At 32.9% G+C, this 18,164-nt stretch overlaps 1 protein-coding gene across 1 annotated transcript in view; it reads right to left on the bottom strand.

Annotated features, from left to right (window-relative positions):
* The window catches only part of LTBP1 (latent transforming growth factor beta binding protein 1), a 490,138-nt gene that overhangs the window by 133,724 nt on the left and 338,250 nt on the right, over positions 1–18,164 (bottom strand). Inside the window, exons 13-15 of the mRNA XM_074209684.1 lie at positions 15,675–15,697; positions 11,597–11,690; positions 10,893–10,991 (exon numbers count right to left, since the gene is read on the bottom strand). Coding sequence (XP_074065785.1) covers positions 10,893–10,991; positions 11,597–11,690; positions 15,675–15,697 — 216 coding nt within the window. The remainder of the gene's footprint in view (positions 1–10,892; positions 10,992–11,596; positions 11,691–15,674; positions 15,698–18,164) is intronic.

Genomic DNA, 18,164 nt, shown 5'->3' with positions numbered 1-18,164 from the left:
GCACAAATAATATAGAACATGAATCTAAAACTAAATTCATTGTGAATTCCTTTCCCAAGAATTAAATTTCAGGAATTACTATAACACCAAGAATTCTACACATTGTATCTGTTAAGTTTACTTATAATCTTTTCATATGTATATCTATGTTCCAACTTTCTATTTAAACTTTAGTTCACAAAGGGCAAGAAATACCCAAGTTTCTAATTTCCTTAAAACTTCCAAATACAATGCTTTTAAAGCAAAAAACTATTACTAAAAGTTACTGAATGTCTTGTCCCACCTAATCCAGACCTTTGAGTTCATCAGTTCATCATCTCTATTAACATAGACTGACAACCTGTTCATAACTTCTATTCTTACAGTTTCTTGTAAGAATTTTCTAATCAAAATCAATTTATGATTTGAAGCAGAACATAAACCTAAAAGTCTTCCCATACTCCAAAGCCAAGCCTCTAGCCTATGTAACTTTCTCATTCTACCTATCTTCTTATGCAATACAAATGCAATGCAAGTATGAGTCTTTTAAAAGAATCTAGACACTAGTATACTGAGGTCAATTATTTTCTAAAGCTATACAATTTTCTACATTATTGTATTAAAAACAGTAGAATATAGCTAAAAAGCAGAAAACAAATATGCAATACAATATCTTGGCTATGAACCCACAAATTAAATTGTGACCAAAAAAAAAAAAGAGATGGTACAATCCTGAGGAATATAAAGGAAGTTCCCCAGGAACTGATGACTCATAAAGTCTTTCCTGTGACCTGGAGAGATTTGCATGAACTGATGCTGAGTGAGATGAGCAGAACCAGAAAAACACTGTACACCCTAACAGCAACATGGGAGAGATGTTCAACCTTGAAGGACTTGCTCATTCCATCAGCGCAACAATTGGGAACAATTTTAGGCTGTCTGCAAAGGAGAGTACCATCTGTATCCAGATAAGGAGCTGTGGAGTTTGAACAAAGTACAAGGACTATTCCCTTTAATTAGGGGGGGAAAAAACCAGATGTCTTATTGATTGATCTGGTTACTTCTGAGAATTCTGTTCTCTTTAAGGATATGATTTCTCTCTTATCACACCCAATTTGGATCAAGGTACAACATGGAAACAAAGTGGGGGAGGGAAGCAAGATTGGGGGAAAATTGTAAAACTCAAATAATATCTTCATTAAAAATTAAAAAAACAAAAAAAAAAGTCTTTCCTGTGAGTCAGTACTACAGGTTAGAATAAGGGCAGAAAGCAAAGTATTGTTAAAAGCAATAGTGATTTGTATGAGAAAGAAAACAAGTGTTTTATTGTGAGTAAAGATGGAAATATGTATTATACAACAAGAGGAATATTTTTAAAAACAATAATGCCTTAGCAGAAATCAACTCTGGAAATGGCCCATGTTGTAGGTGGAGCTCTATTTTCAAACCAATACTAAGGGCTTTTTTATCTTTTCCCTTAAATTGTTATTCCCTTTTGTTGAATGACTTTCATACTGTATGTGCAATTAATTTTAGAATTAAGTGGGTGCCAGGAGGATCCATGCTATTCATAAAGATTCAATTTCTTCCTTTGTGTTTCTGATTTATACCAGCGGGCTCAGATATTCCAAAAGATGGAAATATGCACCTTTTAAAATTTAGACTCTTCTACAAGCTAACAAATTTTTATATCATTTTGTTATCAGAAGAAAAGAACTTCTTGTTGTTAACAAATTGTCAGAGATACAAGAAAGAAACAACTAAAATAATATTGACAACAGAGAAACAAGTAATTATAATGCTTTTTGCTACATAATCCCCCAAACTGGAAATCTATGTATGTCAAAGGAGTGCTATAATTATCTAATGCTTACAAGATACTTGCAACAAAATTACCTAGATTCTCATTTCTGGTGATGATTTTTTTTAGTTATAGTAATTCTCAAAAACAAGGTATTAAGTCTAGGAGGAAAATGAATTTGCACAGATCTTACCATTTTTGCCCTCAACAACATCTTTTGAAGAGGTTTCCTTTTTTCTATTCAAATAACCATCACTTTGGTCCAGACTTTGATCACCTTATATCTGGACTATGTAAATAGCATTATCACATATAGACTATTTCAATAGACTTGGTGGATCTTTTTGTCTTCAGTATTTCCCCAATCCAGACCAGCCTCTCAGGGCCCTTGAATTTCCTTGACAATGTCAAACAAACATAGCCCCTCCGCTCATTAAACTCCAGTGCTTTGATATTATCTCTAATGTCAAATTTAAAATTATGTTTGGCTAAAAAAGTTCCTCACATTTTAGTCTCATCCTTACCTTTCCAAACTTCTTTATATTTACCAGCCTCCACTTACTCTATGATCCAATAACACTTATCGTGGGTCATTTCTCAGATATGACACTCCATATTCTAATTCTCATCTTTTTTGACTGGCTATTTCTGTATTCTAAATGCTCTTTCTCCTCACTTCTATAACCTGGCTTCCTTCAAGACCCAGCTCAAAATTCATCTTCTTCATTAGATCTTTCCTGGTCTCTAGTAATGCTAGTGCTTGCCCCCTAAGATTATCTCTGATTCACATTATATTGTTTTCTATATACAAGGCTATTATTGTTCTATATTGTTCTCTCCCACTAGAATTTGAGGGCAGGGACAGTATTATTTACTTTTCTTTGTATCCACTGAATTTAGCATGGATTGGAATAGAGTAAAACCTTAATAAATGCTTGCTGATTCTGACTAGTCCACAGAAGAAATTATGAATGACTTTTATCATTTACTTATTGAAGTATTTATTCACTAAGAAAGCATTTACTAAGTTGCCATGTGAGGTACTGGGAATAGTAAGACTAAAAAATGAGATGGTCCCTACCCCTCAAGAAATTTGCAGACTATTTAGGGATAAATATGAATATATGCTACATTATACTTCCATTAGCAAACCAAGGAAGGCACTAACAAACATTACTTCTCATATCATTTCATTTTTTTCATGAACAAAACATTAATTTTCATTTTTTTTCCTTTCCGTATCTCCAAATTTTTCATAATATACTTCCCCATTTAGTTAATTCTTTTCTGAGAGCTTTTTTACAATTATACTCAGCAGAATCTTTGTGCTCACAGACCACTCTTTTCCTTTCTTTTTCAAAAGATCTAACAATTCTTCCTTTGTATCTAAATAAATTTGCTGCATATGTACAGATTTCATTTAAACCTCATTTGCAAAGGAGTCTATAGTCCAGCATAAATCACTCCCCTTTTCCTATGAGTAAAGAAGATTAATACGAAAGCTCTTAGTGAAGAACTCCAACTTTCTTAGTTTTCCCTTTTGTCAATATCTTCTTTTAACTGTAGACTTCTAATGTCTCAAACTAGGCCTCTCCCAGTACCCTACTCTGATGCCTTCTGGTGGTATACATGGTTCAGTTCTAGAAAACTACTTCAAAAAATGAGAAATATAGAAGATCCTGCCTAAGCCAGAAAAGCTTTGATAAAGTGTCCAGTCATTAGCTTTATATTCTTTTTCCCAATGACCAAGCTAGAAAAATATGAAGAGGTTTATGACCAGATTAACTGCAGGGTACAAACTTTTTGACTCCCTCTATTGGTAGAGGGAATAGCCACACTAACCAAAAAAGCAAGTACTGGAAGGACTTGATAAATGCTTCCTGAGGAGTTAATTGACCCTGGGCAAATCACTTAATCTTTCAATGACTCCATTTCCTCATATATAATATTGCAGCAGTAGAGAATAATAAGGTGATTTTCAAGACCATTTAAATCTTATATATTCTGTGATTTGTGATGTACATCAAGTTACAACTTGAAAATGATGGCTGTGATTAAGACAGTACTTAATACTCAGAAGAAAATGTGATAGCAACACTAACAAGGTGTTCCTAAGAGTTACATTAAAGGAAAAATACATGATTACAAAGCATATTTAACATCTATAATCTGTTTGTTCTATTTTTAAACAAAGAGGCAAGCATTGTCATCTTGTAGAGGGGAGGGGAGAGGAAAAAGATCAGAACAGAAAATGTCAAAATGAATGATGAAAACTATCTTTTCATGTAATTAGAAAAAATAAAATACTATTTACAAAAAACAGAGGCAAGCTTCATCATACTTAACTATATCACACCATTTCTATATATCTATCTTTCCTTGGCAAGATCCCACCATTCCAGACAGACAAAACTAGGTAATTAAGACATTTCAGTTCTCTGCTTATTGTTTCCTAAGAAATGAAATGATGACACCTAACAATAAACTAAACTCATTTCTCTGGAAAGTCCTCATTGGTCCTTCTCCTCTACTTTTTGGAATACAAAACCTGATGATAGTGTCTTAGCTAGCAGATCAATCTTTGTCCTATGTTCAAACAAAATCATGTTCACTAAAGGGAACAATAGTGGGGCAGCCATTCTATGTGTCTAATACAATGAGGAAAAAACTACACTTATCAGAAGCATTCAGTATATAAAGAATCACAACAATTTCATTCTCTTCATATCAGTGGTCATATTCCCATTAAGTTTCTCAAGCGATTTCAAAATTGTGGATAGAAACCATGACCAAAAGACAATCGAAAATCAATGCCCCATTCATCCAGCCAAGAAACATAATATATGGCCAATAATGATTCAGGGTTGCATTATTTTTTATTATGTTTTAAAAAATGAAATGAAATCATTTGGACAAAATATGACAATTAATATTTTGTTCTTTGAAAATTTATTCTTGTCATATAAGCACAAAAAAGGACTTCAAACTTAGAAATGTAAATTAAGCTTAGCCTATTACCACCCCTCAAAAGAATTTCCATTAGCATAGTTTATAGAGGCTCAAAGACAGAAACAAACATTTCAGAGACATTTTCCAAAGAATGTGGCCAGTTCTAAATTCAAAAAGTTTGATAAGCAAACAGTTCTGAAAATACTCAGGCCATCTTAAGTACAAAAAATTTGATATAGGAAATTATATGAGAGGTGATGAGAGAATCTGGGAAGAGGAAAAAGAAGGCATCAAATGCATGTTCAGAGAAATGTTTAAACAAACACACTGGCACCCCAAGCAAACATAAATTGAAATAGATGTTTTTAACTTTGTCAAAGTTTTATTTTTCAATCTTTTCTTGACCTGTTAGGACATAATGCCAAATCAAATACTGATTTGCCTTAACAGGCAGTTTGTTTTTATTTGGAAATGGTTTGTCAGTAAAGGTACAAGCCATCAAGTCATCTGTTATAGAGGAAAATAACATATTTGTTTCCTGTTACTCTACTTTTTCATTATTAATGAACTTTAAAATATATCTATATATGAAATAAATACTCCTAATATTTCTACCATAAACTATCCCAACAAGTATGATGAAGCAATTAAATTTTTTATTATTATCCTTTATTTCTTGTTCTACTCATTCTTAAACCTGTGAAAGAATATAAATTCAGCAAAAAGACCCCTTCTTGTTCTGTTTAAGACAAATCTCTCATTGTCCTGGATATTTAAGGACAATTAGGAAAATTAATGTCATCACCTGCAAGTTTCACATTCACAGTAGTTATCTGCAGGTTGGCTATCATTAACTAAATGGCAATTTTTGGACATTTGTAATATATTTCAGAAAATCACAAATGATATACATATGTAAAAAAGTCTTAAAAATTAAGATATAAACGCATAAATACTATATATTATTATTACTCTAACTTGTCATTTCCTACTATAAGAAAAGAAATTAATTATAAAGATTTTGTTAAACATTTCAGTGAATTAAAGAATTATGAGCTAGGAACTGTCTCTAAGAATACCTCTTTGTCTCTCTACCCCAGACAGTTATGTGATTTTCTTCTCTGGGGATTTTCATAGGGGAAAAAAATCCAAGAAGAAGCTGCTACAGCTACACCTTTGAATACAAAAGTTCTACCATACTATGCAAGATACTAATATCTCTCTATAGAAACTGCCACTTTTTAATGAGTGCCATTGTGTTGCTTAAGTGTTTTTTGTGTTAAATAAGATCAAAATTATTAAAAATAAAAGTATGGGATAGGATCTAAATTTTTTCCAGGCTTTTCACATCTGCAGGAGGAATGTATCCCTAATCCCCAAGACTGTCAGGGAATATCACCATTTAAATCTGCATGATGTCATCCTAGTAAACTCTTCAATAAGAGTGATAGTGCTCAATCATGGGCAAACTGTAGATGTTGCAATAATCTGTTCTAGTCACACCAGAGATTCTTCAAGTCCATTACAAAAAGTATCTAATTCATCAAGAAACAAAACATCACCCAATAAACATCTATGAAATACTTCCTGTGCTAAGTGCTGAAAGGCAAAGAAAGGAGGAAGTCATTCCTGCTTTCAATAAGCTCATAATAAAGCAGAGGCAAATGCAAATAACTCTCTGAATCACTGTAAACAGAATAAATTGTTGCTATTCGGTTATTTCAGTTGTGTCTAACTCTTCATCAGAACTTTTCTTGGTAGATACTGGAGTGGTTTTCCATCTCCAGCTCATTTTAACTGAGGGTCAACTCCAAGTCATAAAGCTAGTAAAGGTTGGTTTGAACCTGGTTTTTCTTAATTCTAGGCATAGTACTCTATCCACTGTGCCACCTAGCTACCCACAGAATAAATAGGAAATTAGAGAGGGAAGGCACTAGAATTAAAAGTAATGGAAAAGGCTTCATGTAGAAGATAGGATTTTTATCCTATCCTGAACTTGAAGGAGGCTAGAAAGCAGCAAGATAGCAAAGTGGATAAGGTGCTGAAGTCAGGATATTTATGTTTGCGAGTTCAAATCAAAGGGGTCTCAGATACTTACTGTGTAAACCAATCTAATATCATTGCCAAGAACTGTACATGGGGCCACAAAAAGTTAGAAACAACTCCAATAACTGAACAATCAGGGAAACCAGAAGAGGGAGATGAGGAGTGGGAGTATTACATGTGTAAGGGATAGTCAGGATAGTCAGTGAAAAATTCTAGTCAGAAAATTGAATTGTGTAGTATTTCATTCCAGACACAAAAAAGAAACCAATGTCATTGACTGGGTGTTAGGAGGAGAAGAAGGATAGAAGAGAGAATGTTTTGAGGATTTTAAGAATGGCAGATATATAGAAATGTCTTCATTAATGTTCAGATAAATGGGTTTAGGGGGAAATGGAAGAGGGCTACTTTATATTGTGGAGGTTGAATGACAAACAGAAGATTTTATATTTGATCCTGGAGACAGAGAATCACTGGAGTCTATGGAGTAAGGAGTGACATGTCAGATACGAGTTTTAGGTAAATCACTTTGATGCACATCTATTTATATTACCCACTTATTGAACATTCCAAAAATCTTCTTTTATTATAGGAAATTGGGACATAGACAAATATTACATTAAAGGAAAAAAAGAAATCTCAAAAGAATAAAACTTTTTTCAAAATCAACAGCATTTAAATTTCCTAGGAAAGAAGTATTCATGCCAGAGCATCTTTGCCAAACTCTGATTTAGCTATCTTCTAACAAAGTTCATTTCCTTTCTAAAAGTTATTCCATACCATAGAGGAAGCTAAAGACCTGCAGTACTTTTTAATAAGTAGCTGCATTTCAATAATAACTAAATGAACTTTGACTAGTTAAACTCTGCATAGGGCTACTGAGTAAAATTATCAGTATCCAACAGCTGCTTCCTGCCTTGCCCATTTCAAAACAGCACAAAGTTAAAGGTTATTTCTGTACTGGCAATCTTCTATGTATTATTTAGAAAACTGTTACAGGATTAAATTGTTTCCTCATTGCCAAACTGTCATTTTTGAAAAGGGTCACTGAAAGGGTACGATATTTTCTATCCTTGTTATTAGCAGAAGTTGATTCTTTGAAGGATCATAACTGTGCGCTATACATCTTTGTACCTTCAAGAGGATACTTGAAGAATGAGTCTTCAAACACCAGGTAAGTCATTATAATTTAAAGAATTAATGATGATATAGTTTTCCAGGGTAGGTAAAAGATGAAAGATAATTGGGAAATCAGCATTAAAATAATAATAATAATGGTACATATTTATGTGACATTTTAAGGTTTGGAGAGCACAATAAAGCAACTAAACTCAGAAGGCTTAAATATCTTGCTTAGAAATAGAGAACTAGTATATATCTGAAGCAGAATTAAAGACCCAAGCTTTCCTAAATCCAAGCCCTACATTCTACCCATTATGCAACACTGCCACTTAATTCTCTACTTCCTACCCACAGAAAACAAAATCCCTCAATTATTAATGTTATTATTCCAAACACTATTAACTGACACCTATATAAAACTATAATGTTTTGCAAGGGGTTTCACATATATTAATTTCATTTAGGTCTAACAATAATCTGGTGAGATAAATGCTATTCACTGCCAAAATTTTATGGATCAAAATATTGGGAGTCCAAAATATCACTCACTCAATCAGTCAATATGTAACAAGTACAGGCCAGGTGCTATGCTATGATAAGCCCTAGGGATACAAATAAAAAATGACTAAGTTGCTACCCTCCAACAACTTACACTCAATAGAGTGGCAGCCAGGAAAGGGAATGCTAGCCCAGGCTAACAAGGAATGTAAGTGAATCCATAAGAAGTTAGATTGTCAAGTTTTTTTTAATTTGATTTGATTATTGTTTCCAAGGCAAAATAGGCATGAAACAGAAATGATGGCAGAAGATTTCTGTTCTCTCAGAAGATTTCTAAACAAAGTCATTTCTGTAATGGCATCTAACATGGAATCTTCTATGATCTTAACATAAGGATGGGAGATATTTTTTCATTGGAAAGTCTATAAGACTGTCTTTAGTGGCTTAGGATCAAATGTTGGTTTGTAAATATTCAGTAAATAAAACAACTATATTTCTTGATTTCTCAAAAGATAAGGGAGGGGCTTTAAAACCCATATTTTTTAAATGTTAAAAATAAATAAATTCAAGACCATCATATTCTATATCTCTTACTCAAATGTGTGCAATGAAGATATGATCTACTAAAGAAAACTCTAGAAAAATTCTGTCTTGTTCTCTACTCATATGCTCTGCTCAAGAATATCTTAAAAACAGGTTTAAATCATTCTCATATTTGTTGAAGTTAGAAAGTAGGTATTTCAGTGAGCTTTCTTGGTAACATTCTTTGGTAATAAATCTTCCTTTGAAATATCCTGATAATAAGTCACTGATTTAGCCAGGATTTCTTTATATGCAAAAGAGCAATATATTTTTTTGAGAGTTCCATGGGTTACTGGGGGGAAAAATCACAGAAAATAAAATGGATAACTTTGCATAAAATTTAAAAGTTGTACAAATGCAACTAAGCTTAGCTAACTGAAAAAAATTCAAGTTTGTGTCAAATTTCTCTAATAGAGATACCATTTCTAAGCTATAAAATGAATTGATTCAAATTTTTAAGAATGTATGTTGGTTTCCCTTGAGAATGCTAGAGGAAACAAAAAATTAATTCAAATCTCTGTATCAAATTTCTCTGAAAAGTGTTTGGTATTAAAGATATATAAAGAATTAACAAATAGGACACACACACACACATGCCTACAAACATATACACAAATCAAAACTAATTTCCCAACTGAAAGGTAGTCAAAGGTTACAGACATTATTCTTGCAGAAGAAAATTTGCAAAATTTTAAAATTAAAAAAATGAAACATTTCTCCAGATCACTAATAAAAAGAAAAATGGAAGTCAAAACATCCTACAAATTGGCTAATATAGCAAAAAAAATGTAATAATCATTGGTGAAGAGGGTCATGATATAGATACACTATTAGCACAACCATGAAAGCAATAAACAATTATACATAGAAAGTGAATAAAATGTCCATATCCTTTGACCTAAAGTTTTCATTAGTAGGCTCACATTCACAAAGAAGCCACTGATAAGAAAGTCATTACATATAGCAAAACATTTATAGCAGCACTTCATGTAAGAGCAAAAAATTGGGGGGGGGGTAGATACCCATCAATTCAATTAGGAAATGGCTAAACAAATTGTGGCACATGAATGAAATAAAATATTACTGTGCTATAAGAAATGATGAATGCAGAAGAGTATGAAAAGATTTGTACAAACTGATACAAAGTAAAAAAAAGAAAACAATACAACATAATGACTACAATATAAATGGAAACAATCATACCCACAAAAAAATAATAGTGAATAGAGTCAAATTATAAAGAACATATAAGTATGACTCAAAAGGGGGAGATATGAAAGAATGTATTCAACTCAACCCTTCATGGAATCCACAGGTGATGCATGCTACATTTTACATTTTAAACTTTTATCTTACTAACATAAATACGGGGCTACTTAGAATATAAGATTACGATTACAGAATATTAGGGTTTTTTCCTACCAATGTCTTTTAACATTGATATTGTAAATATCCAACAAAACCTAATCAAACATATGACATATGTTGTTGTTAGTATTCTCTATGTTGCCTCTTACTTCCCTTTTGCAGAGGTCTTTACCCCAAAGCTCCATTGTAATTTTACCCATGATCCTAGAGCTTCTGTACAATGATCTTAAAGGCATTCTCTTCTGAGAGCTTTTAAAAATTGTTTTGTATCCTATAATCATTTTTAGTATGACTCAAATCAGACTCCTGTGGAGGATTTCTGATAATATCTTAGAATAAATGGCTAAATATTTAATGCAAATACAGGTGACAACTGGAAGTTCTAACTCTCCTAGAATTTCAAAACCCATATTTTAAAACTATGATCACTGCCATATCCTTCCTCTTATTAGATTTTTACCTTTGATGTAATTAACTATTAATTACTTAGATGCTACAATAGTCAAAGCACTTTCATTAACCAGAAACCATATCATTCATTGCCCCATACCTGTTACTTGAGTCGGTGCAATCACTTGGCTGGCACTTGATGTAGAAGCCTCAGGAGCTACTTCAACAGGTACAGGAGGTGATGTTTTTTCAATCACTACTACATGACAAGAGGTAAGTGGGTAAAAAGGAAAGTACATTATGTATGTGATAAGTTCATTTCAAAAGACACAGAGGCTATATAAGAATTTCATAACAGACAAAAATAACTCAAAGCTATGATCTGCAGGGAGTGTTGAGGAGCACCTCATTGGAAATCTGTAAATAAGAGCAAATAATAGCAGTGCCTATGAGACTAATTTAAGATTGGATGAAATGAAACAAAAGACATGCCTATACAAAATGCAGATTAATAGAGTAGTTATTGCCTTATTCAATAAATATAAGGACCTCTTTACAATACAAAATTTCTCGGATTTTCACTTGACAAAGGCAATACTTTACCTACTTACTGAAGTTAAAGGAAAATTAAAAAACATTAAATATTGCTTTATATCACACCATGTTCTTTTTATACACAATAAGTCTCAATTTGATTTTTCCCATATCTACTTAGAAGGTTCAATGTACTAATCCAAAATTAATTACCAATGAATCTAAAATTAATTGTCAATCTTTGAAAAGTAAAGAAACTTGGTATCACTTTCTTTGATTAAGAATAGATAAATATATAGCTTTCCTATTATATCAATGAAAATGGGTTACCTGGATACTGTGGATGTATGTTAATGGTTGAAATACCAGGAGACAGCTGGGGCTGACCAGATTCAGGTTTGGTTTTCTCTTGGTCAACTAATTCCTAGATGTTAAAAAAAAGGATGAAAATGAAAAACTGCTATTTAATTCCTCCATATTATGACTCTTACTCAATTAATTGCTTTCTTAGTAATACTCAGGAAAGAAATATGAAGTTTTTGTGCTGGTTCAGGGGAAAATGTGAATTATTTACTTTTATTTTTTTTAACATATATAAAATATTTAAAGGTTTTTTTAAATTTTATTTATTTAAGGTAATGGGGTTAAGTGAGTTGCCCAAGGTCACACAGTTAGGCAATTATTAAGTGTCTGAGGCCAAATTTGAACTCAGGTCCTCCCAACTCCAGGACCAATAATCTATCCATTGAGCCACTTAACTGCCTCAAAATATTTTTTGAAAAATAATAATTAGTAGCAACCTTTGCAAACAAAGGCTATGGTACAAAATTGCTATGATAAAAGCTTTTAGCTTTTTTTTGAGTTCTGGTGAATGATTTGTGTGATTTATCTACACTCTCTCACTCTTCTCACCATGATGACCAATACAGATTTTCAAGACAGCTGGCTTACTTTGCTCAGTCCCACACAGGGAAGGAACTCATTACCTTGGCTTCCTCCATAACTCTAACCAATGGAATAAACCAGCCAAAGACAACAGATTAAATATGAGATAAGACAAATTTGCTATACTGGGGCATGTGGTAAAGTAATATACTTAATATCAGTCACAGAATACATATAAAGTAAGAAGTCATACTGCAACTTCCCAAAGACATCAACCTTCCTTTCAAACGTATCATTTCTAATTCTCATAATATGATAGTGTAAATTGAGGAAAAGTTCTATCTGCTTAAGCCAGAGTGGCTATGTAAGGAGTCATTTGTTACAAGAGGGTTAGTTTTTCTGTAGTCCTTAGCTTACTTGACTTTGACTTTCCAAAGTATCAGGCATCCTTTCCTCCTATAGTGTCTCTATTCTCATAGTTGTTTTAGTCTCCGGGCTCTCTCTGGGCCTCTACAATTGTTCCCTTATCATATATATATATATATATATATATACCTTTTATCCCATCTCTAATTTAGAAAGCTATTGATCTTTCATAACCCTACCTATATTACTTCCTCATCATTTATTCCCATTGCACTTTTTACTTACTTGTATGCCTTCTAGGTTCCAGTTTCTTCTACTTTTCTGTTTACGCATCTCATTTAGCACTATTCTCTCTACCTGATGTAAACTCCCCAGACAGGAGTCATATCTTATTTATCTTTCTATTTTCCCCAAAAATTTAAGACCACAAATATAACTCTCTTCCATTATTAGGGGCTGCAAAGTTGTATTTAGTTTATCAAGGTCAGAAGACATAAGTAAAAATTCCAGCTTCCACTTATGAGGCCTTTCATTTCATTTCTCTGAGGGTTGCATTAGACAAAATTTAGAATCCCTGAGTTGTAACTATGCTTGATGTAGTTTCTTAACTACTAGCATATAAATTCCATAAGAAGAAAAGATAACTCCCAAATCTTTTGTATCCCCCTCAGGGATTTATATAATTTATATTAAGTAGAACACGGATTTACATACTGCAAACCAAGTAGACACTTCTATCTACAGATGAAACAAAATATGTAGATTTTACTATCTTATTCTCATGACTGGCAACTAATGATACAAAATATGTCAACATGTAAATGCATGATTGAACAAAAAATGTGTTCATGATGATAAAGGGATGGCTCCAGTACTGTACTGATATACATGAAATTGCAAAATCTCTAACCAGAGGATGGGTGGTACAGTGAAAAGTATCCTGGATTGGGAATCCAGAGGACTTGAATTTGATTCCCAATTATATGACCTTGGGAAAGTTAATGAAAAATCTCAGGATCTAAGTTTCTCATCCATAAAAAGTGGAGAGATGAACTAGAATGCCTCACAGCTCTACATCTAATCTAGACTTGACCCAGTTGAAGAATAGCTACAGATTCTAGTCTATAGAAGTTTAACAGTTTCATGTTACAGATAAAGAATCAAAGTATAGAGGCAGCAAAATGGAGCACTGGATAGAGTACCAAATCTGAAGTCAACAAGACTCAAGTTCAACTCAGACCTCAGACACTTCCTAGCTGTTTGACCCTGGGTAAGTCACTTAACCTCTATATGTCTTAGTTTCCTCAAATGTAATCTGAGATTAATAATAGCACCTACTTTCCAAGGTGGTTGTGAGAATCAAATGAGATAACATTTGTAAAATTAGTATACTGCCTAACATATAGCAGATATTGAATAAACTCTTCTTTTCCTTACCTTTAATTGCTTAAGGAGAACCAAAGAATCAGCAGTATTGCTGAGAATAAAGTCCCTAGAATTCTTACTAGTTAGGATTCCTACTCACATTTAGCAGTTCTTTCCATCCAATCAGCTGCTAAATCTTACAATTTCTTCTTGTATAACATCCTATGCATCCAACTCCATACACTCAAGAGAAACCCTTATCCCCCCTCACCTAGATAAATATAAGTCCCCTAATTAAGCTCCTTCTTTCAGTCTTTCACAATCCCAGTTCATGCTACACAGCATTTACCAAAGTAATTTTCTTTAAGCACAGATATGACTGTGAATTCCTGTTGGCTACAAGATAAAACAAACTCTTCAGCTTAGCTCTTAAAGTTTCATACAAACTGACTCTAGCCTACCTTCCCAGTCCCATCAGACATTATTCTTCTCATACTCTGGGATCCAACCAATCTGGTGGTCTCTCCATTTCTCCCACAAAACATTCCATGTCCCTTTCTCTGTGTCTTTGCACTGGTTGGGCCACACACTTATAACACATAGCCTTCCTCAAAGAAACCCTCTTCTTTAAGATGTAGCTCAAGCCCCAAAACTGCTCATGCTCTCCCCCCTTACAAATTGCTTAATATTTAACTACTTTATACAAATATATATGTATATGTTCATTAACTTTGTTTTTATGCAGTATGTATTTTTATATGTTTGTTATTTTCCCCATTACAATGTAAGTTTGTTACCATAAGAAGTAACTCCTTTATTCTTTGTCACTATATCCCCAGTGTGTGACACATTCTTGGAGTTTAATAAGTTCTCTTTGATTAACACAAAATCACATTCTAATTTTAAATCACCAACTAGAGTTTGATAGAAATTCATCTGAAATGTTTTCTACGTGTGTTTTTTCTGGACAATATCTGCTCTTAGTCTAATGTCAATTAGATTTAATTGCAATTAAATTTTGAAAATTTGTTTTGTAGAGATAACTACATATATAGCATAGAAGATAGAAAACTGAAAAAGGAGTAAAAAAGATCTGAGTTCAAAACCTCTGCCTCAAAGGTTACTTACTATGTAACCCTTAATAACTCATTTAATGTGTCTATCTCAGTTTTTTCATCTGTAAAATAAGAATAAGATAACCTGGCTCACAAGAGTTATTTTGAGTAACAAATGAGAGGAGATATTTATATATGTATATGTATATGTATATGTATATGTATATGTATATGTATATGTATATGTATATGTATATATGTATATGTATATGTATATGTGTATGTATATGTGTATGTATATGTATATGTATATGTATATGTATATTATAGAGAGAGAAAGATACACATAAATATATATATAAAATATATAAATTATTCATAAAATTTAAAGCACTACATTAGTAAGTTTAATATTTTTATCATAAAGATAGTTATCACAGAAATATGTTTGTCTATTTATACACACAGATACATATGTACACACATGCATATGCAAATGTCTATCAGGTTCTTGCAAGGGCATTCCAAGGCTATGAATCTTTGCTTTAGATTTGAGTTCTTAATAACTAGTGACTTAGTTACCTTCCTCTTACTTCATTCTGTCTCACAAAATTCTTTATAAATGGACAAAATAAGCATGGTTTTCTGTGTTGAAATAAAGTTTAAAAATATATCTAATATAATAATCTTGTCTATTAGATAAACTAAATGAAAAGTATAAGGAATGAATAGTTTACCTTTTCAGGAGCTGCAGTTGCCACTAAAATCAAAACAGAAAGAAAATTTAGAATTTAAAACAGTGAATAGGGGATATTCTCCCTACAAATTTTCACCAGCAAGACCCCAATATTCTTTCATAATAAGTCAAAAATATAATTTTTCCATTGGAAGTAAACATCACTAAGATATTACTTTTCAGAGAGAGAATAAACCCTTATATTGAATACCATGTTGTCTTCCTAATATTTGTATACCCATACTTAACAGGGCATCTAGAACATGGTACCTTCATAAATGTTCACTCACTGGTTGGTTGGTATACAGAGACCTAGAGTAAGAGTTGGTATATAGAGTGGATATATGGCAAGAATTGGTATACAGAGAACTAGGGCAAGATTAAAGTTTGGATACTGCATGTTTTAGTAGAAAGAGTGTCAAGCTCAATCAAGAAATTAGGGATTTTAATTCCAATCCCAATCTTAACTAGACATGCAACCCTGGGTAAGTCAAAAATCTCTTTCAAGGTCCAAGTGTTAGGATTTTTAAAATAAGGGGATTAGATTAGAAAATGCCTAAGCCTTTAATCTTCAGACTTCTATGCTTCTGTGTTTTATAACAAATGCTTAAGTATCTGTTTTTTTGGGTTGGAGCTTTAAATCTTTCTTAAGACAGGTAAGGGATTAATTTTATTCAGAAATGAAAAAAAGGCACTTCAAACAACAAATGAAAAATTTATTCTTAATCTGATTTACAATCAAGATGTCCTTTAGTAGTATCAATTCCTGATAAAGAGCATCATTTATTTCAATGGGAGGGTTATGTAAAATAAGGGAGTGGTCTTGGAGGGAGGTCAACTCTAGGGTTACTCTCAAAGGAAACACCTTGAACATTTTATTGAGGACATATTGCAGACTGATAAGGATGGAAGTCAAAAAAAGGTGTCAATATAAAACAGCCTCACCAATATTGGGTCATCATTAAAATGTAGTGACCAGGTGAAAGCTCTTTGACAAGAATCTGGAAGGTCATGTGGCAAACATTTACCAGAGATCTAAGAATCACTGAGGATCCACTGGTGCTTTGACAGATAATTCTTTTTATCAGATGCCATAGAGCTATTCCAGGGTGTGCATAAATATAAATTTCCTACCTTTTAGTCTTGGCTATAGCAACAAAGAGAAGCAATCTCAACCCAGATTTTTCATTGTTCTTTATTTTGGGGGGGGTTTTGCAAGGCAAATGGGGGCTTTCCCAAGGCCATACAACTAGCTATTATTAAGTGTCTGAGGTCAGATTTGAACTCAGGGACTCCTGACTCCAGGGCCTGTGTTCTATCCACTGCACCACCTAGAGGCCCCCATTGTTCTTTATTAAGTAGATGATCTTATTAGTCCCCTAAGGACACAAAATCTTAATATTTCTTGAGATTCCAGGTGAATAATCTCCCTAAAAATAAATTAAAGCTTTGGAAGTGTCATTATCTCCAGGATAATATTGAGAGAGAGAGAGAGAGAGAGAGAGAGAAAGAGAAAGAGAAGCAGGACTGAAATTTTCTGAGGAAATTAATTATCTTTTTTACATTATTTAACATTCTCCCAAGGAGGAATTTTTTTCACAGGCAACACCTAGATAGCTGAGCCCAGTTTTCTACTGCCTATAAAGGTGAACAGTTGTTAAAAAGGTTCACTTTGAAGCTATATATTCTCAGTGGTAGTACTATTGATCAAATTAGCTAATCAGGACAGTTAAGGGCAGAAATATGGAACAATTTTTCTTTTTGGACTTTGTTGACAAGTGGTTTGAATAAGGCCAAAAGGAATGTCTTTTTGCCACTTATAGAAGAAAGGGAGATTCATAAAACCACTAATATATTGCTTATCTTGGAGACTACAATTCTCCTAGCCCAAAAAATCTGTTCACTGATCCCTACATTCTGACATTCAGCTCTCAAAATTGAAAAAAGAATTTAGAGTTATGAGATAAGCAAGTATAAGGTATTTATTTAAAAGATGCCTTATTTGAGGCAAACAAGTATAAGGCTTTATTTGTTGGCAGCAAGAGGGGAGGGGAGTAGTTGCAATTATTCTTAGAATATAAAATAACCAAAACGCTAATTTAAGACAATGAGGTTAAGTGACTTGCCCAAGGTTACACATCTAGGCAATTATTAATTGTCTGAGGTCAGATTTGAACTCAGGTCCTCCTGACTCCAGGACCAGTGCTCTATCCTCATGCCATCTAGCTGCTCCTTGAAATGCTATTTTTAAATAAAGGAAAATGAATTTTAAAAGATCAAACAAATGTAAAATGCCAAGGTCAAAATTAAAACTCAAGTGTCTGCAATCTGTTTACATCAAAGGATTTTCTTTACTTTTCCTTGTAGTTTTGTACTCCTAATCTTAATGCTGCCACTAACTTATCATATGAGCTGAGTAAGGAATTTAGAGGCAATAGGTGGTACCTTGAATAGAGTTAACAGGTTAGAGTCAGGAAGACTCAGGTTCCAA

The sequence above is a fragment of the Macrotis lagotis genome, chromosome 1 (genome assembly GCF_037893015.1).
Source record: "Macrotis lagotis isolate mMagLag1 chromosome 1, bilby.v1.9.chrom.fasta, whole genome shotgun sequence".
Lineage (NCBI taxonomy): Eukaryota > Metazoa > Chordata > Mammalia > Peramelemorphia > Peramelidae > Macrotis > Macrotis lagotis.
This window is presented reverse-complemented; position numbering and strand designations above follow the sequence as displayed.